At 40.5% G+C, this 24,694-nt stretch overlaps 1 protein-coding gene across 1 annotated transcript; it reads left to right on the top strand.

Annotated features, from left to right (window-relative positions):
* The first annotated feature begins 6,123 nt into the window (after nucleotides 1-6,123).
* Nucleotides 6,124-14,545, top strand: LOC121297986 (protein-glutamine gamma-glutamyltransferase 2-like). The gene is made up of 13 exons (XM_041224654.1): nucleotides 6,124-6,249; nucleotides 8,060-8,230; nucleotides 9,134-9,373; nucleotides 9,598-9,716; nucleotides 9,968-10,096; nucleotides 10,386-10,563; nucleotides 10,816-10,951; nucleotides 11,424-11,527; nucleotides 11,629-11,871; nucleotides 12,223-12,522; nucleotides 12,757-12,917; nucleotides 13,450-13,583; nucleotides 13,914-14,545. Exons 1-13 carry the CDS (start codon nucleotides 6,240-6,242, stop codon nucleotides 14,062-14,064), a joined length of 2,076 nt encoding a protein of 691 aa, XP_041080588.1. The 5' UTR covers nucleotides 6,124-6,239; the 3' UTR covers nucleotides 14,065-14,545.
* Nucleotides 14,546-24,694: the final 10,149 nt, after the last annotated feature.

Below are 24,694 nucleotides of genomic sequence, written 5' to 3'. Positions count from 1 at the left end.
GTGTGTAAAGGGAGGGCCCGGGAGGGTTTTAATTCATTATGAACGAGTGGATTTTAAATCATTTAAAAACCTTTTAAAATCCATATTTATCTGTCAAAAAATCTCTGTGAAATTCTTACCCTCAGAAATCCCTGAATAAGGAATAAAAACCTGGAGGGAGAACCTCTGATCTGGCAACACTGACTGGTGCAGTCAACCCTCCTTAAGTAATGGTGAGATTCACCTTTGTTTCATAGTCTGCCAGTTTCCTGTGAAGGGGTTTTATGTTTATGTAAAATGTTTATGTAAAATTCCAGGGGAGGGGCGAGGTGATTTGGGGTAGATTTCTCATATAGTGTGTGTGTGTATATTATATATATATATATATATATATATTATATATATATATATATATATATATATATATATATATATACACACACAGCTCTGGAAAAAATTAAGAGACCACTGCAAAATTATCAGTTTCTCTGGTTTTACTATTTATAGGTATGTGTTTGGGTAAAATGAACATTTTTGTTTTATTCTAAAACTACTGACAACATTTCTCCCAAATTCCAAATAAAAATATTGTCATTTAGAGCATTTATTTGCAGAAAATGACAACTGGTCAAAATAACAAAAAAGATGCAGTGTTGTCAGACCTCGAATAATGCAAAGAAAATAAGTTCATATTCATTTTAAACAACACAATACTAATGTTTTAACTTAGGAAGAGTTCAGAAATCAATATTTGGTGGAATAACCCTGATTTTCAAGCACAGCTTTCATGCGTCTTGGCATGCTCTCCACCAGTCTTTCACATTGATGTTGGGTGACTTTATGCCACTCCTGGTGCAAAAATTCAAGCAGCTCGGCTTTGTTTGATGGCTTGTGACCATCCATCTTCCTCTTGATCACATTCCAGAGGTTTTCAATGGGGTTCAGGTCTGGAGATTGGTCTGGCCATGACAGGATCTTGATCTGGTGGTCCTCCATCCACACCTTGATTGACCTGGCTGTGTGGCATGGAGCATTGTCCTGCTGGAAAAACCAATCCTCAGAGTTGGGGAACATTGTCAGAGCAGAAGGAAGCAAGTTTTCTTCCAGGACAACCTTGTACTTGGCTTGATTCATGCGCCCTTCACAAAGACAAATCTGCCTGATTCCAGCCTTGCTGAAGCACCCCAGATGAGTCCAATTTTCAGCTTTGCCCAACACCTGGTCGTCTAATGGTTAGACGGAGACCTGGAGAGGCCTACAAGCCACAGTGTCTCGCACCCACTGTGAAATGTGGTGGAGGATCGGTGATGATCTGGGGGTGCTTCGGCAAGGCTGGAATCGGGCAGCTTTGGCATGAATCAAGCCAAGAAATGCAGAGAAACTGATAATTTTGCAGTGATCTCTTAATTTTTTCCAGAGCTGTATGTATATATATATATATATATATATATATATATATATATATATATATATATATATATATATATATATATATATATATATATTGGTGACACACCACAGCACTGACCTTTTGCACTGTCTTGCGGTGTAAAATTAATATGCAGGATCACAGCAGGTGTATTTGAACAGGTCATTGCTTGTATCTTTATTGTTCATGGTGTCAGTTTAAACAAAACACAAAAATAAAGAACTGTACTAAATAAACAAATGATACAAAAGCAATCAAACAAAAACCTAACTCTGCCTTTGAGCATTAACTAAACAATTCAGTTATCGGACTGCTGAGCTGTACAATACAATGAATATTCTTGCATGGGTCAAATAGAAAATGTGTGTGAATTGAGGTTGGTATTTACACAATGATAATTAATTGTGCTAAGCTTCAAATAATTTTTTCCTCTCGTACACCTTTTCGCATTCCATTCTCTTTGATCTGTTTTACGGTGGTGTCAGACGCATCGTACCCCTTATAAAATTACTGCCATCCACAGCAAATACTACAAAATACAGTATTAAAGTGGGGTCAAAAACAGTACATTCAGTTACTGCAGTGTAAATTCTGTGGCGCAAATAAGGGCCTGCTCATGACAGAAGTGGATATGTGTCCAAAACTGAGGGAACCTCAGTTGCAGTGTGCATTGAGATTCATTGCGTGCCACGTTTTCAGCAGCACAGGCCTGACCCCATTGCAGTATGAATTGAGATTCATTGCGTGCCACGTTTTCAGCAGCACAGGCCTGACCCCATTGCAGTATGAATTGAGATTCATTGTGTGCCACGTTTTCAGCAGCACAGGGCTGACCCCATTGCAGTATGAACTGAGATTCATTGCGTGCCACGTTTTCAGCAGCACAGGGCTGACCCCATTGCAGTATGAACTGAGATTCATCGCGTGCCATGTTTTCAGCAACACAGGCCTGACCCCATTGCAGTATGAATTGAGATTCATTGCGTGCCATGTTTTCAGCAGCACAGGCCTGACCCCATTGCAGTATGAATTGAGATTCATTGCGTGCCATGTTTTCAGCAGCACAGGGCTGACCCCATTGCAGTATGAATTGAGATTCATTGCGTGCCACGTTTTCAGCAGCACAGGCCTGACCCCATTGCAGTGATGAAATTGAGATTCATTGCGTGCCATGTTTTCAGCAGCACAGGGCTGACCCCATTGCAGTATGAATTGAGATTCATCGCGTGCCATGTTTTCAGCAGCACAGGGCTGACCCCATTGAAGTATGAATTGAGATTCATTGCGTGCCATGTTTTCAGCAGCACAGGGCTGACCCCATTGCAGTATGAATTGAGATTCATTGCGTGCCACGTTTTCAGCAGCACAGGCCTGACCCCATTGCAGTATGAATTGAGATTCATTGCGTGCCACGTTTTCAGCAGCACAGGGCTGACTCCATTGCAGTATGAATTGAGATTCATTGCGTGCCATGTTTTCAGCAGCACAGGCCTGACCCCATTGCAGTATGAATTGAGATTCATTGCGTGCCATGTTTTCAGCAACACAGGCCTGACCCCATTGCAGTATGAATTGAGATTCATTGCGTGCCATGTTTTCAGCAGCACAGGGCTGACCCCATTGCAGTATGAATTGAGATTCATTGCGTGCCATGTTTTCAGCAGCACAGGGCTGACTCCATTGCAGTATGAATTGAGATTCATTGCGTGCCACGTTTTCAGCAGCACAGGCCTGACCCCATTGCAGTATGAATTGAGATTCATTGCGTGCCACGTTTTCAGCAGCACAGGCCTGACCCCATTGCAGTATGAATTGAGATTCATTGCGTGCCACGTTTTCAGCAGCACAGGGCTGACCCCATTGCAGTATGAATTGAGATTCATCGCGTGCCATGTTTTCAGCAGCACAGGGCTGACCCCATTGCAGTATGAATTGAGATTCATTGCGTGCCACGTTTTCAGCAGCACAGGGCTGACCCCATTGCAGTATGAATTGAGATTCATTGCGTGCCACGTTTTCAGCAGCACAGGCCTGACCCCATTGCAGTATGAATTGAGATTCATTGCGTGCCACGTTTTCAGCAGCACAGGGCTGACCCCATTGCAGTATGAACTGAGATTCATTGCGTGCCATGTTTTCAGCAGCACAGGGCTGACTCCATTGCAGTGTGAATTGAGATTCATTGCGTGCCACGTTTTCAGCAGCACAGGCCTGACCCCATTGCAGTGTGAATTGAGATTCATTGCGTGCCACGTTTTCAGCAGCACAGGCCTGACCCCATTGCAGTATGAATTGAGATTCATCGCGTGCCATGTTTTCAGCAGCACAGGGCTGACTCCATTGCAGTATGAATTGAGATTCATCGCGTGCCATGTTTTCAGCAGCACAGGGCTGACCCCATTGCAGTATGAATTGAGATTCATTGCGTGCCACGTTTTCAGCAGCACAGGGCTGACCCCATTGCAGTATGAATTGAGATTCATTGCGTGCCACGTTTTCAGCAGCACAGGCCTGACCCCATTGCAGTATGAATTGAGATTCATTGCGTGCCACGTTTTCAGCAGCACAGGGCTGACTCCATTGCAGTGTGAATTGAGATTCATTGCGTGCCATGTTTTCAGCAACACAGGCCTGACCCCATTGCAGTATGAATTGAGATTCATTGTGTGCCACGTTTTCAGCAGCACAGGGCTGACCCCATTGCAGTATGAACTGAGATTCATTGCGTGCCATGTTTTCAGCAGCACAGGGCTGACTCCATTGCAGTGTGAATTGAGATTCATTGCATGCCATGTTTTCAGCAGCACAAGGCTGACCCCATTGCAGTATGAATTGAGATTCATTGCATGCCATGTTTTCAGCAGCACAGGGCTGACCCCATTGCAGTGTGAATTGAGATTTGTCCTGTGCCATGTGTTCGTAGGTGATTTTGTTCTTGCAGGTGAGACCATCTTTTTAAACAAATACGATGATGTTGTTCGCTTTGAAATAGAGACTCCTTATGAAAAGATTATAGGCGTGAGGTCACACACCTGGGAATTAAAACTAAGCCTCCATCACTGTTCCCTCAGATACAAGCAGGATGATCACTATGAAACAGAGACTCCTCATGACTGGATTACATGCTTAGGGTCACACCTAAGAGGGATTAAAAGTAAAAAAAGAAAGAATTTCCTTCATGAAAAAAACAAATCTGATGCTTCAAACCCTAACGCAGTCTCAGAATCCTGTGTCAGGTTTTTGCACGTAATAGTTTTCTAGACATTGTTTTAACTTTAATGCATCCTGATGCCACTGTGCTGTAAACTATGTGCAGTGAATGAGCATGGGGTACTAAAACTCTACCTGCTGCAGAAACTAGCTTGACCAGAGCCACAGTGGAACTACGCTGATTCTACTGTGCTTGTGTGCATGCCAAATATTATTACATAATTCTGTATTTCTCTACATTCTGCCACACCTGGGCAAACAAGTGTTGAAATGACTCCTCAGGAAAGACAGTCATGCAAAAGTAATGGCTTTTAATTTCATTTCATAGAATCGGCCACACCTGGTCGCATTAGGGACAGCATGCCAGAGAGCGGTAAACATGTCAGGGCAATACCTGAGTACCAGGAAACATTGTGCACATTACTAGGGCTCTTGACTTTCTCACAGAAGGAAAATCATGTTATTTAAGACATGATTGCCCATTGAAATAATTAATAATAATTAAAATAACTTTTTTTAAATTAACACAGAAAATTAAAAAAATATGTTCAATAACAGTAAATATCACTACCCATAAAAAAATGTTTAAATATGTTTATTTTTATATATTAACATATGTTTCATTTTAAAGCATGTATTTATTAAAATGTTAATTTCTATATATCAATTACATTAACCTATTATACTAATTAATTAATGGCCATACATAGCTTTGTAAATTACATAAATAAGTCTAACACGATTTTTTTACTCTTCTCCAGGTATGCAGGTGTTATTGGGGATAGTGTGCTGCTTTGTCATTTCCACTTTGTCTCAGTTTTTTTAATTACTGCTCCGAATACATTGTTAGTTGTGTTAAATGCAGCATCTTTTTCTAAATTAACTGTTCTGCTGTACGGTGGATCATTGAAAAAGCGATCGATCCCGGCTCGCAGACTGATAAAGCTGGGAGCGCTCCATCCATCTTACACAAGCATAACATTCCTGAGAAAGTAAATGAAAGCCAGTTTTTGGGTTTTTTTTTAATGATGTTCACAGCTCAAAAGCCATTTGTCCAACATTTTTTCATTAAAAAGTTTGAAATTTGATTGTGGGTCTGTCACTTTATTTTTTAAATTGATGATAATTTACAGATATTAAATGTTATAGATTAATGGTTTTGATGATGCATCTGCGTTGAAAGGTTGTGTGGGATTAACATATGGATGATAGAAGGCAGATAACCAAGCAGGATTTTTCCAAGCAGGTTTATAATTGCTCCTACACACCTGTCTCTTCCTCTGTTAATATAAACAGCCTCTTTCCAGATCATTCAAAGAAATGAAATGACAAGCGCAAGAGATAAACGACACGCCTAAAAAAAGGCAGCATGAAAATGCGTGTGCAAAATCCTAACACTAGAGGGTTTTTTCTGATAGTTGTGAAAGTCTGAGATTCTTGGAATGACAGTTTTTTTTTTCTTTTCTTTGATTAAAATTGATTTCACACCTAAAAGAGGATGGTCCTGCTCTGTATGGAAAGCAATAAAAGGAGAGGGAGGCAGACAGCAGAGCAGAACAGCTCCCAAGCCCAATACAGAAGCATCTCTGAGACAAACGACAGTTCAAGCTGAAGATCAACAATGACTTTTGGTGAGCAAAACAAAAATAACTACAAATCTAACAACTAAACTGCTTGTTTCAATACAGATGCAGAATAAATTACTGAGCAACAGCTGAATCTACTAAAAAAAATATGCCAATGGATACTTTTTACATTTTATATTTCATGGGCGCTTTGCCACAGAGAATACTGTCGGTTTTCATATTACGATAGCGCTACTATTTATCAACAATGTTACATTGTAACAATATACCATTATAACAATATACTATCTAGCACTATATATATATATATATATATACACTGGACAGTCCAACAACACTACACTGTCCTATAACACATTCTACTGCAGTTTACAATATAAACATGTTTTTAATAGTGCTACAGATTTTGGGTTATTCGCTCTCTGCTGTCTTTTCAGCTCAATCTCAGTGTTTTTATTGCAATTGCAGGATGGCAGGATTTAGATCAGAGCACAGCATTCAAGCCCAGGGCTCTGCTTGTGGCACAGAGTCACACTGTTGCAATCATGCCTGTCTTCAGCTGAGGATTCAGCTCAGGATCAAATGGAACAGAAACTGTTGTAAAGTTTCAGGCTTCTTACACAAGCCTAGCAATTATAACAGATTAAAGCAAACTGCTCGGCTTCTTTGTAAAGTGCATCTTGTGGGTTCTTGGGAGTATTTACGGTACATAATATTTTAGAACTGTTGCAACAGAGCTACAATATTGAATCACGCATGACCTGGCACCTGTATAGCTTTGTTAACATGCTTCTTTTCATAGCTGTTTCATATTTACATCTAATTTGTGACGAGTATCAGTGTCAGAAAAGCTACTTCTAAATGATTATTATTGCTATTGTTGATTTTTTTAATATTGTTCATGTTTTAAGCTGTTGGGTGGAAACAGCAGGAAAGTGCTGGGATGTCCCTAGCGCTGCCTGGAGCAAATGCTGTTTTTTCAGAACATTTTCTGTGGTTAATCAGAGGTAGTTAGAAGGCAGCATACTTTCATGACATCAGTTTGTTTAATTAACACAACCCTAATTAAAGGGAAAACAAAACAAACTTGCACTATACCTGCATCGTGAGAACAAGTGAATACACTGACATCTAGAAAACTCCCATAGCCAAAGAAACCCTCTATACTGTAAACTTCTGGATTGTGCTCCTGAATAACAACACAGACAATCTTCAAATGTATCAAGTGACCTGCAATGACAAGGCGAAGTTAGTTAAACTAAATTAAAACATGTACAAATGTAAATTGTAGATTCATCTAGATGAATGTGTAAAACTACTGTATGTTCCTGCACATAATAGATCATTTCACTTTTCTAACACATATTTAGAAAATCCTAATTGTGAAACGGTTCAATCATCCTTACCTTTCTATTTTGTGTCTTTCTATCAATTGATTGATTCTCCTCATTTCCACCTCCACACTGTTACAGTCTGACCAGTGTAATCTGTGGCCCCTGCAACTCAAGCATGGCTTACTTAGCTTTTGAGATCAATCAGCTGCTAGGAACCGGACGAGCACTGATGGGCCGAACGGCCTCCTCTCGTTTGGGAATGTTGTTCTGTTCATTGTTCAGAGCTTCCAGCTCTCCTGTCAAGAGGTGCAGTTGCTGAGGACAGACTCCTGACTGCACTGACTCTGGAATATTTGCCATTCTTTAAATAACTTTGAGTTTTCTCACTAGTATGTCAGGTTTTTTCCCTACAATTCTGCAAATTGAACAGTGCTCCTGTAATGTGCTTCCAAGCCACGCTGACAATGTTGAGACCTGCAGCAACACAATCTTTTTAAAGCATTTTGTATTTATTACTCCAGCTGTGAGTAGCACTGATTTCCATCATGAGGCAAACAACAAGGCTCACCACACCAGCGAGATTACCGGGAAGCGCCTGATACTGAGGAGAGGGCAGCCCTTCACCATCACTCTGAATTTACTCAGGGGGTCCCAGCCAGAAGTGGACGAGGTGCAGCTGGTTGCAGAAACAGGTAGAGAGTGAACTAATGAAACACTGCTCTGTCTCTGATGATGCTTTCTTCAGATTCCTAAGAGGCCAGATTGAGAAACAGTAGCAGCATGATGCACTGAGTATGTGCAGTTTTGAAGGATGCAGGTGTTGTGTTAATCAGAATCTGGTACCACTGTATGTTTACATGACTTACTTTCAGGTAGTTTGTTCTGGTTTCACTTCCTTGATAGTTTCACCTCAGCAAAATATAGAGTCCAAGCTTGTCACTGCTCTACCTTCTCATCCTGCCATGCTTTCAGAATCTAGAGTCCAAGCTTGTCACTGCTCTACCTTCTCATCCTGCCATGCTTTCAGAATCTAGAGTCCAAGCTTGTCACTGCTCTACCTTTCTCATCCTGACATGCTTTCAGAATCTACAGTCCAAGCTTGTCACTGCTCTACCTTCTCATCCTGCCATGCTTTCAGAATCTACAGTCCAAGCTTGTCACTGCTCTACTTTCTCATCCTGCCATGCTTTCAGAATCTCGAGTCCAAGCTTGTCACTGCTCTACTTTCTCATCCTGACATGCTTTCAGAATCTACAGTCCAAGCTTGTCACTGCTCTACCTTCTCATCCTGACATGCTTTCAGAATCTACAGTCCAAGCTTGTCACTGCTCTACCTTCTCATCCTGCCATGCTTTCAGAATCTAGAGTCCAAGCTTGTCACTGCTCTACCTTCTCATCCTGACATGCTTTCAGAATCTAGAGTCCAAGCTTGTCACTGCTCTACCTTCTCATCCTGACATGCTTTCAGAATCTAGAGTCCAAGCTTGTCACTGCTTTACCTTCTCATTCTGCCATGCTTTCAGAATCTAGAGTCCAAGCTTGTCACTGATATACCTTCTCATCCTGCCATGCTTTCTTGTGTCTCCTTCATTTAGGACCATCCCCGTCCGAGGCCTCTGGAACTAGAGCAGTGTTCAGAGTGTCCGGTCCTCCAGTCAAGAGATCATGGAGCGCAGCTGTGCAGAACAGTTCCTCCTCCTCAGTGACTCTGTCTGTCACCTCCCCTGCCAACGCCAGTATCGGCAAATACTCCTTAAAGATACAGGCTGCTAAAGGAACTCCTCAGACCTCAGCGCTAGGAGAGTTCATCCTGCTCTTTAATCCGTGGTGTGCAGGTAAAACAAACTGTTTCCCTGTATAGCACACAACCACAATAAATCCGTGTACTGGGCGGCGCTGCCTTCATTCTTAACTGCTGTGAATTAATTGGGATTGAAGCTGTTTTCAATTCCTTGTCCAGAGATACTGTATGCTGTTTAAGGCACCTGCAAGCGCAGTTTTACACCCATTGCAAACGACTGTGTTTCCAGTCTGAAGGTAATTTGTGTCTGTATTGCAGATGACTCCGTGCATATGCAGAAAGACAATGAAAAGCAGGAGTACGTCATGAATGAACAGGGGCTTCTGTATAGAGGATGTGCAGAAAGTTTCTCACCCAGTGGATGGAATTTTGGACAGGTGTTGTATGAACCAAACTAATAGGTGCTCTTGCTAACATTCCTCGCATTAGCTTCAGTGTTATCATCCCCTCTCCCTATATCCTTGATCAGGGGAGGGCACAGTTTACAAAATTATTTAGGGATCTTGATGCCTTTATGCTAATGACTTCCACAATTAATGATGCATGACTAAACAGTGACAGTCCAGAATCACAATTTAAACAGTGGATGTTACTGATTCATTTATTTAATTGTATTTATTTATTTTAGTTTGAAGAAGACATTGTGGATATATGTCTGAAGCTATTGGACGTTAGCCCCGGCTACAGCAAAAACCCAGGCCTGGACTGTTCAAGAAGGAACGACCCGGTCTACGTGAGCAGGGTGGTGAGTGCCATGGTAAGGACTGATGAGGAACGAGACATGAGCGATGAATTATAGTTGGGTGGGGTTCGGGGCAGTTGTGTTTGTTTACCTATGATCATTTTTATCTGCTCTTGCACTTGCTTGTATTACAGAACTAGGCAGCCCTACGTATTTGTACTCCACAGTTTTTTAAAAATTATTCACAGGCGTGTCATGGCTCAGAGCACTAAAGCTTCATGCAGTAGATCTCAATAGATAATTGTCAAGAGACCAAATCAAATAAACAGAAAGAAGAGTCTGACAAGCCTGTCTTCCCTGGCAGGTTAATTGCAATGATGATCGGGGGATTCTCCTGGGGCGCTGGAGCAATGATTTCCCTGGCGGGACTCCTCCAACCCGATGGACTGGGAGTGTTGAAATCCTCCGAAAGTGGTCTCTAAACGGCTGCCAACCGGTCAAGTATGGGCAGTGCTGGGTCTACGCTGCGGTGATGTGCTCAGGTAAGCACTCCGCCAGCACACCGAACCCCACGCCTGCCCAGGAAGCCCACGCAAGCACTCAGTGCTGGGTCTCTGTGACCGTGGCACACAAGAGTTCTAACAGGTCACCGGCCCTGCCCCCACCCCGTTGTTTAACTCAGTTGACATTCCAGTAAATGTATTACTTTCCTAATTCAGAATTGGATTATAGCACATTATAAACGATTAACATGTCTTTTTTGCGCAGTGCTATTAAACTTTCTTTTGTTTCAGTTATGAGGTGTCTGGGGATTCCGACACGCGTGATCACAAATTTCGAGTCTGCTCATGACACTGACAGGAATTTGACTATCGATGAATACTACTCCGTCTCTGGACAGGAGCTGAAATTATCCGGTGATAGCATATGGTGAGCTGCTGCTTCTCCTCCTTCAATTCAGTCTGGTTAGACAGATATTCTGCATATTCCACCCTAGCACTGCCCTTTCCACAGTCTGATCTTATAATTGTATGGACTTGTGTCATATATATTCTCTACTGGACATCACTTATTCACGTGTACACACAACAGAGCGTCAAGTATACAAAAAAAGAGAATAATGTAAAAAAAAGGCTCCCTGTTGGGATGGCTTGACATCTTTTTCCACTGGATTGGCTTTTGCTAGGTTTGAATGTATAACGAGCAGCCGCTGAGTATTCTGTTTATGTACTGCATTAAATACAATGTAGACAGGAAAGAGCTTTTAAGGCTAAATGAAACCTTACTTTCCTTAAATGAAGCTCCACAGTTAGGCTGTACTAACCCCACCCCCTACACACACGCTGACTGACACACACACTGCACAAATGCTCCAATCCCAAACTCTGCCTTGTCTCTCCAGGAACTTCCATGTGTGGGTGGAGTCCTGGATGGCCCGTCTAGATTTACCTGCCGGATACGATGGCTGGCAAGTGCTGGACCCCACTCCACAGGAGAAGAGTGAAGGTACCGTACCAACTGGAGTTTGAACAACGCTCCCGACAGAATCGGTTAGCACATCATTGAAAATTATTCTCTTTCCATTAACGTGCTGTCTGCTTCTCCAGGTGTGTACTGCTGCGGTCCTGCCCCAGTCAAAGCCATCCTGGAGGGAGACACAGATATAAAGCACGACGTCCCCTTCGTGTTTGCCGAGGTCAATGCCGACAAGGTGAGATGGATAGTCGGTTCCGATGGGTCAAAGCAAAAATCTTCGAGCAACACCAGGCAGGTGGGGTCTAATATCAGCACCAAGGCTGTGGGCACTAACGCACGCGAGGACGTCACACACCTCTACAAATACCCAGAAGGTAAGTCACAGAGATAGCGGTTTGCAGTGTCTTCATATGAAAGTTTGTCACTTGTTAAAATACTTAAACTTTTACAGGACATTTCTGCTGATTCAGAATGGAATTTCCTCTGATCAGATTATCCAAACCCTCAGTTTGTTGTTCAAAGATTGCATAACTGCTTTACCTTTAAAAAAAAAAAAAAAAAAAAAACAACACATGCAAGAAATAACGATACTGCAAAGTAAAAAAAAAAACAACAACAACTGGCCATCGATTATTAAGCAATTAGTTAAGATGCAATGTCATTACTATCCTCTTGCCAAGAATGGTGAATGTTTATTAGAAGGTAAAAGCTGTTTTCTAATTAAGGGTCTAAAAAGGAAAGAGATGCGTTTGCCAAAGCGGTCCGTAACCTGAAGTCAACCGGTACTCATAATGGTCCTGAGGTACATAAACCACCAGCCTCTGGGGTCACTGAGCTGTCTATCAAGCTGCAAAAGACACCAGTGAACGGGGAAGACATCAACTTTCACCTGTGCATCGTCAATAGGAATCAAAGCGCCAAGAACCTATCGATCACCACCATTGCCCAGGCCTTGCAACACAATGGACGTCCCGAACAGCTTTGCTGGAAAAACACCCAGACCATAACGATTGGAGCAAATGGAGGTAAAGCCAGAATGCTTTTCACTTTTCTGACTAATACAAAGAGTGAAGCAGTTATCTCCATGGCTGCAATCAGAACAAAAAACTTCCCTGTGCCTACCTTCAATTTTATTCTGCATAGTTGATTTTCTTTAAGAACCATAGACATTTGGTCATGGTAATTTCCATAGAAAGAGATACTTGCGGAAGACCAAATGAATGTCATGCAAGTTTATCTGGAATCATTTTTATTTACAGAGACAAAGGTCACTCTTCTGGTACCCTACTCGAAATATGGAGCGTCCATGATCGAGAACGATATACTCAAACTGACAGCTATCGCAATGGAGTTGGGCAGCAGTGAAATGCATATGACAGAGAAGGACGTCCTGGTTACAAACCCAGTGCTCAACATTGAGGTTAGTTAACATGCTTGCTGCTTTTCTCAAAGAGGAGCTCTTACTGTAGGGTATAATTCATCTTGGTATTCATAATGATGACAGTGGCCGTCATGACAAGTAACATAAACCAAAGAAACTGTTGAGATAATAGCTGGTTGTCCATCTCTTTTAGAGCAGGAGACAGCAGAGTGAAGAGAACACCAGAGTGTGCAGATAACTGGGTTTGGCTTCATTGTTAAACCAAAGAAATGATGCTCCTGATGCACAGCTTTCTCTTATGAAGAATCCCTTCAATCCTAGCAAACTGACAATACCTTCATGCTACTCCAGCAGCTGCACCTGCAGAGCTTGCCTTACGTGTTCACTTCCTGCACATCAGAGATACATCAGCACTTACAGTAGTGTGCAGATGAATGTCTTTAACTGCATTTGGAAAGTGTAGCGTGTCAGACATTATTTCAATATTTTGTTTTTTTAAGCAATTTAGTATGTAGTGCCCCAGCAAATCTGAACTTGCTTGTGAATTAATTTTATTTTCTTCTTCCGTCAGGTAAAGGGAACGCCCGTACTGTACCAGGATTTTACGGCTGAAATAACATTCACTAACACTTTATCCGAGACCTTGAGAAACTGCCTTTTGACACTGTCTGGGATTGGTCTGATCACGACAAAATGTGAAATTCCGTAAGTATATGACAGCAAAATATAAAATATCCAATCTGAGACCAGGGGGTGTTCGAATAAAAATTCCATGACTTTCACAACCAAGAAATCTCTAAAGGACATAATTCAACACCCTTTACCTGTAAATATATAACATGCAGTATTGAACTGTTCTGCAAATACCAGAGATTGAGAGCTGTAGCACATTTCCTATGACAGCAAGGTTTTGCTGTAGTTACTAGGTAGCAACTCTGTATTAATGGTGGCTCTATCGTGACCCTCAGTCCTCTCGGCTGGTAGTTGTGTCGTCTCTGTGTATGTAACACTCACAATGCTTTGCTCTGTTTTCAGTATCCCTACACTGGGTGCGAAAAACCTGTTGAGAGTGAGCATCCCCATCACACCCACCAAGCCTGGCTCGAGGATGCTGACCGCAGACTTTGACTGCAACCTCTTCAGGGACGTGAAAGCCTACAAGACTGTGGAAGTGAGGCGTGCCTAACAACTTCACTCTGGAAACATGCTTAAGAAAACATGAAAAAAATGTCCAATAATTTTGCTTAAGCTATAATGACACATTCCAGACATAGTGAACATAAAAAAAAAACCCGTAGTGGATAATATACAAACTTTGGGAATACATTAATGCAGCCTTTGAGTTGCATAAAATATTACATAATCAAAAATATATATAAACAATTTAAGCATGAAGTATATAGTAAATATACTGCCATGGGAGCTTATTAGGTGTATGTGTATAATGCAACATGGCTTCACAAAAACTACTACATATGTTAAAATTGATGCAAGGACATGCTGTGCTTGTGGAAACTACAATCTATGTGTTATCCTGCGTGGAGAAATGCCTGCTACACTAGACTATTTAACAAAGGGGGTAACTTTGGTTAATTGTACCTGCAATGCAGATACTTCTTTTGTATTTTCTTTTCATTAAACTAAACAATAAATCATTTTTAAACAAAGTTTCTTGTTAGTCTCCTTCTCTTGTACCCCGTCCAAGTTCCTTTCTTTGTTTGTTTGTTTGTTTAGTGCTTTGCATTATCAGTGTTTGGTCTTTGGTAAGACCCGCTCAGAGGAGGCTTAGTTTGAAAAGCAACCCTTGAGCGCCTTCAGAATTCCATTGTCAAAGATACGGTTTTTTGACTCCCCATATTCTCGCCTAAGAACTAAGAACTGGGAAAAGTATGTGATTGCTTTACCACTGCATTTCTCCTGCCCGCTGAACTGAATGCCAAACCAGATTGTTACAATCAACCGAGAAGAGTTCGTAGTGTAGGTGTAGTATCCTGAAAATAATAAGTTCATTTGTTACCAGAGCAAACGTCAGGTCCAGATTGAGGTTGGGTGCTTGAGATCCGCCTGTCGTTAGACCAGAATATAAAATGTATCCCCAAATTCTTTTTCATTACCTTTTGGTGTGAATTCCTCTGCAGGGAGTTGGGGGTGGAAACCAAGTCTGTTCAGCGTGAAGCAAGAATCCGTGCTGCGTGTATAATGCAACATGGCTTCACAAAAACTACTACATATGTTAAGATTGATGCAAGTACATGCTGTGCTTGTGGAAACTATAATCTATGTGTTATCCTGCGTGGAGAAATGCCTGCTACACTAGACTATTTAAGGGTAACTTTAGTTAATTATCTCTTTTCTTTTCATTAAATCTAAACAATAAATCATTTTAACAAAAGTGATTTGTTTTTGTTCAATACTTTTCCTTTGGTCTTTGATGAGACCTGATCGGGGATCGATCTTGAAACCGTGCGGGACAATTTGTTTTCAATATTGAAAAAGCACTGCACCTTTTTAAACAGCTGTCCTAAATGATTCTGGTTTTGTTTGAGTTTGTTTTAAATCGCACTTTCTCAGCTGCCGTCAGGATGGCAGTCCCTGTGAACAAAGTTCTTACATCTCAATGGAAAAATCCTGAGTAAACAGCTTAGAAAAAGGTTATATCTCATGAGTGCTCCGACAGGTTCAACTGGTTTAGTTAACTTGATGGGCTTGATGGATGTGTTCATACACTGTAGGGCATTCAGAGTTTATTCCTGGTAAGGATGTATCTGCTAAAAAATGGGCTCCAGTCTAGACAGTGTGGCTCTACCTTTGACACGCAAGAAAGCAACGCTTTCGCTCTCCCACCACACTGGAGGACTGTGGAGCACAGCCGCGGTCTCATGCGCTTTACTGCAAGCGATGCTTCGGGCTAATTCACAAAACTGTCATGCCTCTTACCTCTGCTGAAACTGAAAACACACACAAAAACAATCAACAATCCGTGAGGTTTGGGAACTCCTGCCGTCTCCAGTACTACATTACTTTGTTTTTTTTTTTTTGCTTTTTCCAATAATCCAACAGCAGATTATGAATCCAACTGCATAAACCGTCGCCCGTACACAGCAAGAACACCTTTGTTATTGCTGTGAATTGAGCGCAAGGGGTAAAGAACAAGCATTACAGTTAAAGCACATCTCTCACACATTTCTTGCTCCAGCACCTCTAATGAAACTCATTTCCTTTTACTAATTAAAAAAAAAACATTCGGTTTTGTATTAGCCAAGAACAAATAAGGAGGCAGGATTCAAACGGGGTTGGAATAAAAAAAAATATTGGAGCAGGATATTTCCAAACATGAAAGCAGTGTTTTGAAGAAAAACAAAAAAAGGACATTTGTATGACATTTTTTACATTTACACCTTCATGTTTTTGAAATGCTGCATATCTAGTTAAACATTTGAGCATCTGACAGTTGTGATCAGTCAACAGTGTTGAAGTTCTTGAGGTATGTGCCCTGTTCTACTTACACTGCCAAGACAGCCAGATAAGCTGTTTGTACTCATTGTGAATAATTGAGCAGTCTGTTGTAAAATTTTCAACAACAACTGAAGTTCCAGAGGTCAGTAAATTCCCAATTCTTATCACACGCCTCCAAAGGTGCAACAGCACTGATACAATAATCACACATTAACTTTGTGACTCTCTGCCAGTACACAGTATGCTCCCTAAACTGACATCAAGCCGTGGTGCAATTCTAGTACACTTACTTTGTTATTTCCAGGACTTCTTTACAACAGATGCAAGTCTGGCAGCCTGTCAAGAACAATCACATGTAAGTCAATCCACCCAATCATCCTACCCTGTCCACTTTTTTTTTTTTCTTCACGTTATCACAAAAAGTAAAAAAACACACATAATAAAATAGTAACAAACACATTATCGGATGCATACCCTGGAATAATAATAACTGTTAAATAGAGACTTGTAAATAATCTTACATTTAGTCGTACTCCTGCGTAGTTCATTGGTGGATACAGACTCAGTGCAAGGTCATCCACATTGTGGAACAAGACAACAAAACCGGTACTATCAGTAACAATCTGTACTTATGTATACAGGCGCTTATTGAAGATGATCAGCATTTTAATGTACATCAGTGACTTTTCACGCCAGATGCTTTTATAGCCAGTTTTTGCTATGTAAAACCAACGTGCAAATCTAAAGCCACTTCTGACTGCGCTGCGGGGCACAGCAAAGCCATCTCTCACGTCACTGCTTTCAAATCCGGGTCATAACCTTACAGAACCGAGTTTGGTGCAAATCGGTGGAATCACGGAATGACCCATCCTCCTTATGTGCTTCCCAGAAAGGTAGGACACGTTGAAACGTATTGCCACGGTTTAATTCTTAAGTTACAGTTAATGACACATTTACCATGTGAAGGAGAAAAGGGTTTAGTGTGGGTGTTGTGTCAACCTGGTGAGAACACGTCTGTAGAGCTTGCAGTAATGCCCTTCCCAATCACCTTTTCACCTCTGGAATTTAAAATTGATTGATGCAAGAACTATATAAAAAACAGGGATGCCAAGAAAACTCATTTCATAGCAGTTTGATCCATTCCTAGTTTTACTATGAGTATAATAACACTCACCTGAGCTTGTGGCCCATACACTGTGGCTAATCAAGCATGTTTTAAAAGCTGGAATGGATGAAACTGCTATGCAATAGGTCTTATTTCCATCCATGTATTTTGTCGAATTACCTTCTCATCTCGTTGATTCATTTTGCAGTTCAGTTTGCGGGTTAATTGTGACATGTGTAAGTATTATCAATATTATTATTTAATATTCTTCAAGCCTGAACTCACTTGGGACTGATTTCCTTGGTGATGCCTGCAAGATCGTCGAGCTGACCGATGCACTCTGGCGAGTCCACTTTCCCGTGAGTCTTCACAGCTCCGGAGAGCTTCTTCAAGCAGGCTTTTCCTGCCTTCATGAGGCCCTGGCATGGAGCCATCAGCTGCTTGTCCTCCTCAGACCAGTAGGTGTCCTGGTTTCTCCTGGAGTCCAGATCGTCGTCGTCCAGGACATCGCTGAAGGGGTCCTGGCTGTCTGCCTGAGCCTTCAGGGGACCCAGAAGACACTGTTAGCTACCTGGGCAACAGGTGTGTGTGTGGCGTGTCAATGTCTAATTTAGCTCACACTAAAAGATACAATGGCTCAGCCTGCTATGAAAAGGGAGTTTTAGATGTCAAATTACCAGAGCTAAACTTACAATAAGAACTATGATGACAGAATACTTTTCTAAGGCCTCTGGATCATAGTGTTACAGTACAATCTTTTAATTAAACCCTGGGAATATATAATATAATATAATATATATATATATATATATATATATATATATATATATATATATATATATATATATATATATATATATATAGACACACACACACAAAATTGCTGAAATAAATAATTGTAGACATATATTTCTTGTAACTTTTTCCTCATCCATAAAAGCAAAACTTTTGCTACAGAACATTTTTCCTAAAATTCTTTGTTTGAGAAATTTCTAGGAATTATACATTTCCACAGACATATGTAAACTTTTGACTACAATACATAGTAACACAGCCACACTCAGCAAATGTCATTTGTGCACAAAAAAAAAAAAAGCACCTTTATGAAGCGAGGTGCTAGCCAAAAGGTACTTAATGTTTAAACAAGTGCCTCTGGATTTGCGTTATTTGTTCAGCAGTGGCATAATTAACAAAAAGCTTACTTTCAGCAAAGAACAGGTTTGGTCACACACCCAAAGCATTCTTCTTTATCCTTTTAGATCTTTAAATGTGAGCAGTTCATTAGCAGAAAAGTTAAACACTCCATATTCCAAAATGAGTAGTTTTATTATTATAAAATCACCACCATAACAACACGCTTCATGCGGAACGAGTCCTCCTTAGATTCAACAGCACATTGCGTATCGAAGCATGTTGTTATGCTGGTGACTTTTTAACAACATAACTACTTGTTTCAAAATATGGAGAGTTTCACCTTTCTACACATTTAAAGATCTAAAAGGATAAAGAAGAATGCTTTGGGTGTGCGACCAAACCTGTTACTACAGCTGAACAATCTCCACTAATGCAGAGACACTTGTTAAAATATATATTTATGCAAAACTTTTAATTTCGGCTTGATTTGGAATGAAAGCTCAGTTTGGGATTCCTGCATGCTGGATTATGATTTGGTGCTCTTTGAAACGATTCATGGCAGATTGATTTTGAATAGAAGTTCGGCTTCAATTCGGGATTTTTTTTGTACTGTGTTTTAATTCTTTAATGAATAGGATAAAGCAAAGGCAGAATACTGCTTACACAAGAGGAACAGGTACACGTAATTGTACTTTTATTCACAATCTCATCTCATTAACTTAATCCAACAGTTTACCATGTATGATGACTGTCCTATCGCTATAATGAACCCCTCGATATAACGAACAAAAGGCTTGGACCCCAAAAGGTTTGTTATAGCGAGGGTGTACTGTGGAATTATATATTTAAACAAGTGTCTCTGCATTAGTGGAAATTGTTCAGCAGTGGTATAATTATCAAAAAGCTTACTGTAGCAACTGCAAAGAACATGTCTGGCTGCACACCCAAAGCATTCTTCTTTATCCTTTTAGATCTTTACTGAGTTCCCGTGGATATGTCACCTGACTTTAGACCATTGGGAACATGAGAATTGAAGTTTCTTTAATACACAGTTCTACTACAGGGCACACAGTCCTATAAACGTTTCTCTTGTTCTGAGCACAGGGGTAAGAACCCCCCTTTTCTGAAAGCTTAACAAAATTGTGGTATTAGAAATATTTGTAGAAACATCCGAGATAACCGACAAATATTTAGCAGTTGCCATTCTGGTTAACTGGGCTGGGTCCTCACATCATTGTGCAAACACTCCTCTGCTTGTTTAGAATTTCTATAGGTTTTCCCCACATTTAATCCTTTTGCCTCATTCAGGTCACACCTTCAAAATCAGAATACAGTAAATGCTTTGCAAGGGCATGAGCTGTGCTGAAAAGCTCTTTCAGCTTTAAAATCACAAAGGTTTATGGTGTACAGTAATTGTTACACTTTTGATGTGCCTTGTTTGGCAATCTTTGCCTTCCCCAGTTTCACAGTTATAATGACTAGTTGATTTTTCATGAGCTTTAAAATCGGCTCTGTCTAAAAGGTAGATGACCCAGTCACAAATGTGCTACTATGGCTTTTGTCACATTGGACAAACCTTGTAGTACATCTTAAGCCCCTTTCACGCTGACACTTCTACCCGGGTCCAGACCCGGGTCACAATCCCGCATAGAGTGAAACCACGTACCTGGGTTGTATCCGGGTTAACCAGGGTCCCAGCGACCCACCTCAGGATGTGGGTTGACACACTTTGACCCGGGTTGAGCAAGACAAAATGCTTGACAGCCGACGAAATAACAAACAGCCACGCCTGCATGAAGGTTTCACTTCCCCAAGGAACGTTATTGTTTATTATGTTTAGCCATATTTTTGTTGCCCGAGACACACCATGAGCCAGACTGCAGCAGGGATGAAACATTTGCTCCAATCAACATTTGGGCTGATGGTTCAATCCAGAAAAGCTTGGATGGAAGCGTCAGTAGGAAGCGCTGTGAGAGTCCATCCAGCGCCTCTGCAGAGGGGTGCTCAGGATCACTTCAATCAGCTGTGAGAGTCCATCCAGCGCCTCTGCAGAGGGGTGCTCAGGATCACTTCAATCAACTGTGAGAGTCCATCCAGCGCCTCTGCAGAGGGGTGCTCAGGATCACTTCAATCAGCTGTGAGAATCCATCTAGCACCTCTGCCGTGGCATCCCAAGCTATTCTCTGCAGTGTTATCCCTGCAGCAAAGGAGACCCAAGACAAGGGCTGAGAATACGAGGCACCCGCGTTTCAAACACATTTACTCTCAGCGCCTCTCATGGCACAGCATCCCAGGCTGCTTTGCAATTAACTAATGAGCTTGTGGTTAAATCTGTTCCAGCTACGGAAGAGCACACTCAAACAGACAGGTCTGAAAAATCTGACTGGGATGGCTTTTCTGATATCGACTGGGACTGAATCCCACAGCAATGAGAAGCCCTGCTCCCTTTAGAAAGACCAGAATGCAAAATGCTTACTTCAGTATTACAGGACTGGACCAAGCTCAACTCAGTTTGAAGGGGGAAACTAAGTACTTGTAAAAATGTGTTGGAACCAAATTATCACAGAAACAACAAAAAAATCTGAGATCAACCAAGACATGTTATCCATTTTAGAAGCAATTCTGTAAATACTGTATACAGTTTGTTACATAGCATTCTGAAATTAACTTGTAGAACATTTAGCCTATACTAACTCCAAGCTTGTACCATTTTATTCTGAAAGTCTTACCCTGACTTTTAGGCAGCTAGCAGTAAACTGTAGCCAGTGTCAGGACATTCTTCTCAATGCTGTCAGCTAACCTTTCACAAATGTCGCAAATAACGCTGAATCAGCTAGGCTGGTCAGTAAAACATTGAATCCTTTTGTATGGAGAATCTCAGTAGCTAAGGCTCATGGTTCATCAACTGATTCAGATTTAGCTGTATTGAGTTTGCCCACTAATGATGATAAACAAACTACAAGTTAGGTGCCTGCTGATATGAAAAACAGTAAGTTTTGGCCCACTACTGTATTCTGGATGAATGGCTTCCCTTCTAAAGTGTCTCCATGTGAGCAGAAAGAAGTGTATAGTAACAATGTGTACAGATCCAGAACTATTGTACATGGTGCAGAAGTAACCCTGACACATAAATTAAAACATAATCCTCTTAAATCTTGTTAATTGTGCATGTAATATGTGCCAAAGCAAGTCATCAGTGACTGGGCTCAGACTTTGTCCGGCATGCAGTCATTTGGCTAAACACTGTAGAATCTTGTTTGAATGCAATGATTCTGTAGGTGTTTCTTTCTCTCATTTAAATGTAAACCCAAAAAGATATTAAGAGGATTGAATGCATGAGTTGTGAAAGGGTCACTTAGTAAAATGGGCACATCTGGGAAAATCAGAATGTGAGGAACGTGTCCCTACTAAGCGTGTACAAGTGTCTTGTAGGTACGAAGTCAAGGCCATGGAGACTCACACCTGCGATGCGAGACGATGGATTCGAGAGCCTATTGTCGTGTTCACTGAGCCTACCCGAGTGGAACCTGAGACCGAAGTGGAGTCCTGCTGGGAGCGAGCTGAAACCCTTGACTTTGTGCCTATTTAAAATGAAATGTATTAATGCAATAATATGTGTTATAATCCTTTGTATTGTTTATATAATCTTTAGTTTGGAAAATTGTGTAAGTGTGTAATCAAAAGTAACGCGTAATGCTGTTTTAATTCTTAATTACGAAACTTATGTATTTTCTTTATATAAAATCATGCAGTAGAAGCTGGTATAGTTTGATACAAGTGGCCAGTTTTTAGGCAGTTTCTTATCAAGATGGGCTTGATTCCCAGAATTGAATGCTAAGTTTCTGCAGCACCCTTTTTAGCCTAAGAAAATGTTGTTAAATGTTGAAATAAGGTTTAATATGCTTGCTTTTTACTATAAACTATTTGTGCATGTAAGACCATATGCTTAACACTGCCTGTTATAATAATATACATGAAATTGTTTCTCATCAAGATAGGTTCGCATTTAAAATAGTTAGTAATCGTGTTCTATAGGGAGTAAACTGTCTAGTTTGACTCTGAGTTAAAAGATGATGCAACATAAAGGGATATTGTTTGAAAAATAAAATAAGAAGCTTAAAAAGTAATTTTAAGAAAAAGAATAGAAGATGGGTTTTAAGAAAGTAAAAACTTTATAACTTGCTGTGAGCCTGTCTTGAAGTCGTGCCAGAAAGTGAAGGGATAGTTGGCATGAAGAGTGGAGTTCTCTTATCTAACAGCGTCAAGATTAGAGTGTCTTCTCACCATAGAAAAATTTGAAAATCCTTGATTTTCGCTGGAAATTGGAAAGCTAAGCGCACAACTAGAAAATTGGTTTTAGCTGGTTTTTGTGCAGCTGAAAAAAATAGGAGGTCGTCCGCAGTTCAGCTGAATTCGTGCTGTTAGGAAACTCATAGGACAGAGACATTACACTTGGACAAACAGAGTGTTTATGAAGAGAAACTCTATCTTACACTTAAATAAAAAACAAATAGATTATCCATGAAGAGAAACTCTATATTGGGAAAAACATAAGATGGAAGTTCCCTATAATATCTGTTAAGCACACGCCTGTAAAGAGAGAAGGAAAACTAATTTGAAGAATAGAATGGCATGAGGGAATATATACTCAGACATTAATACATATAATCAATATAATCATATCTAATAGTGTTGTATATATTTCAGACAACACTCATATTGAAAATAATATTATTTTCTTTGTTTCATCTAGCTTTTTAGATAGAGGAGGGGTCGAGAAATGAGCGGGTGAGATCATGATTGGATGTGTAGACCAGGTGTTATATTTTTATTAATTGTTGGCACAAGGCTCTAAATTTTTAGGCTGTTGTGTGCCAAAGAGATAAGAATTGGACTTGATAAAGGTTCTATATGTATTCCTATGGAGACGAATCCTATAAAAACTCACACTTTTCGCAAAAGGGTACCACATTCAAGACCTTTGCTTGACAGGGTGAAGTGGTCCATCACTTGCAGATCTCCACCAGACTGATTCCTTTGTTCACGCTACTTTTCCTTATAATAGGAGGTATGCATATTACTAACATTATTATATCTTACATGTATTGGTTGCATTGCTATAAGGTTTTGAAACTATGTTTTGGTTTTAAGAGAGTGTTATATTGAATGAAACCGAAATATAGAAGTGGGTGCTTGTAGACCGCGTGTGTTGGAATTTGGAGGTCTGATCAACCTACCTTTTTCCAAATATTAAAAGCATTTTAATAAACCGAAGGAGCATTGCTCTGATTCGTAAATCTTAAAATGAATGAGTCTTGAGTGTCTTTCTTTCCGATTAAATAAAGGTTATATGGACTTACTTACAGCTGGTCCAGTGCTCGAACATAAACCACTAGGAGTTTATAACATCTCTGTCCTCCTAACGTCTCCCCTGAGTTAAGAGTGTGTGCAGAGTGAACAGAAAATAAATAAGACAGAATAAAAAGAGTAGGTGAAAATCTGCGAAACGCAGCAGACGTGACACAATCCTGGAGAAAAAAACAACCAAACGCAGGCCTCTCATTTGTCAAGTCACTTGTTTGAAGCGGAGACACGTTATTACTGTTATATTTACTGTACCAGCAGCTGCGTTTCTTTTAAACGGTAGAGGAATCTACTTGTGCTGAAGGCAAACGCAGTTTAGAAAACACAAGACTTAGTTTGGTGGCTCCTTGTGAGGCTGCCTTAAATGCCCGGCCTGTAAATGGAAAAAGAGAATAATCAGACAAAAAAAAATCGAACAGGCTAAATAAATATCCCTGATCGGACAATCTATACAAGTCAATATCACCAAGCACCTTACCTAAAGTGTCCCAAAACTACTGCATCTTAAAATCTTCACTGCGCTCCTTGGACTCTTCGTCTGTAATTATAAAAACAAAGACGATTCTGGCTTCACGTGTGCCCAACTTTACATTTTGATATTATCATTTTTATTTATTTATTTATAATCTTAAAAGGCTTTTTTAAACAGAGTACAGTGATGTAAATTCCTTGAACTTGGCACAAAATACAGATAGAACCGCTATTTAATATTGTATACGCTCTATGTGTATGTGTGGTGTGTGTGTATATATATATA

Source organism: Polyodon spathula, chromosome 23, assembly GCF_017654505.1.
Source record: "Polyodon spathula isolate WHYD16114869_AA chromosome 23, ASM1765450v1, whole genome shotgun sequence".
Classification (NCBI taxonomy): domain Eukaryota; kingdom Metazoa; phylum Chordata; class Actinopteri; order Acipenseriformes; family Polyodontidae; genus Polyodon; species Polyodon spathula.
Note: the sequence above shows the minus strand (reverse complement) of the source record. Positions and strands in the feature narration are given on the sequence as shown.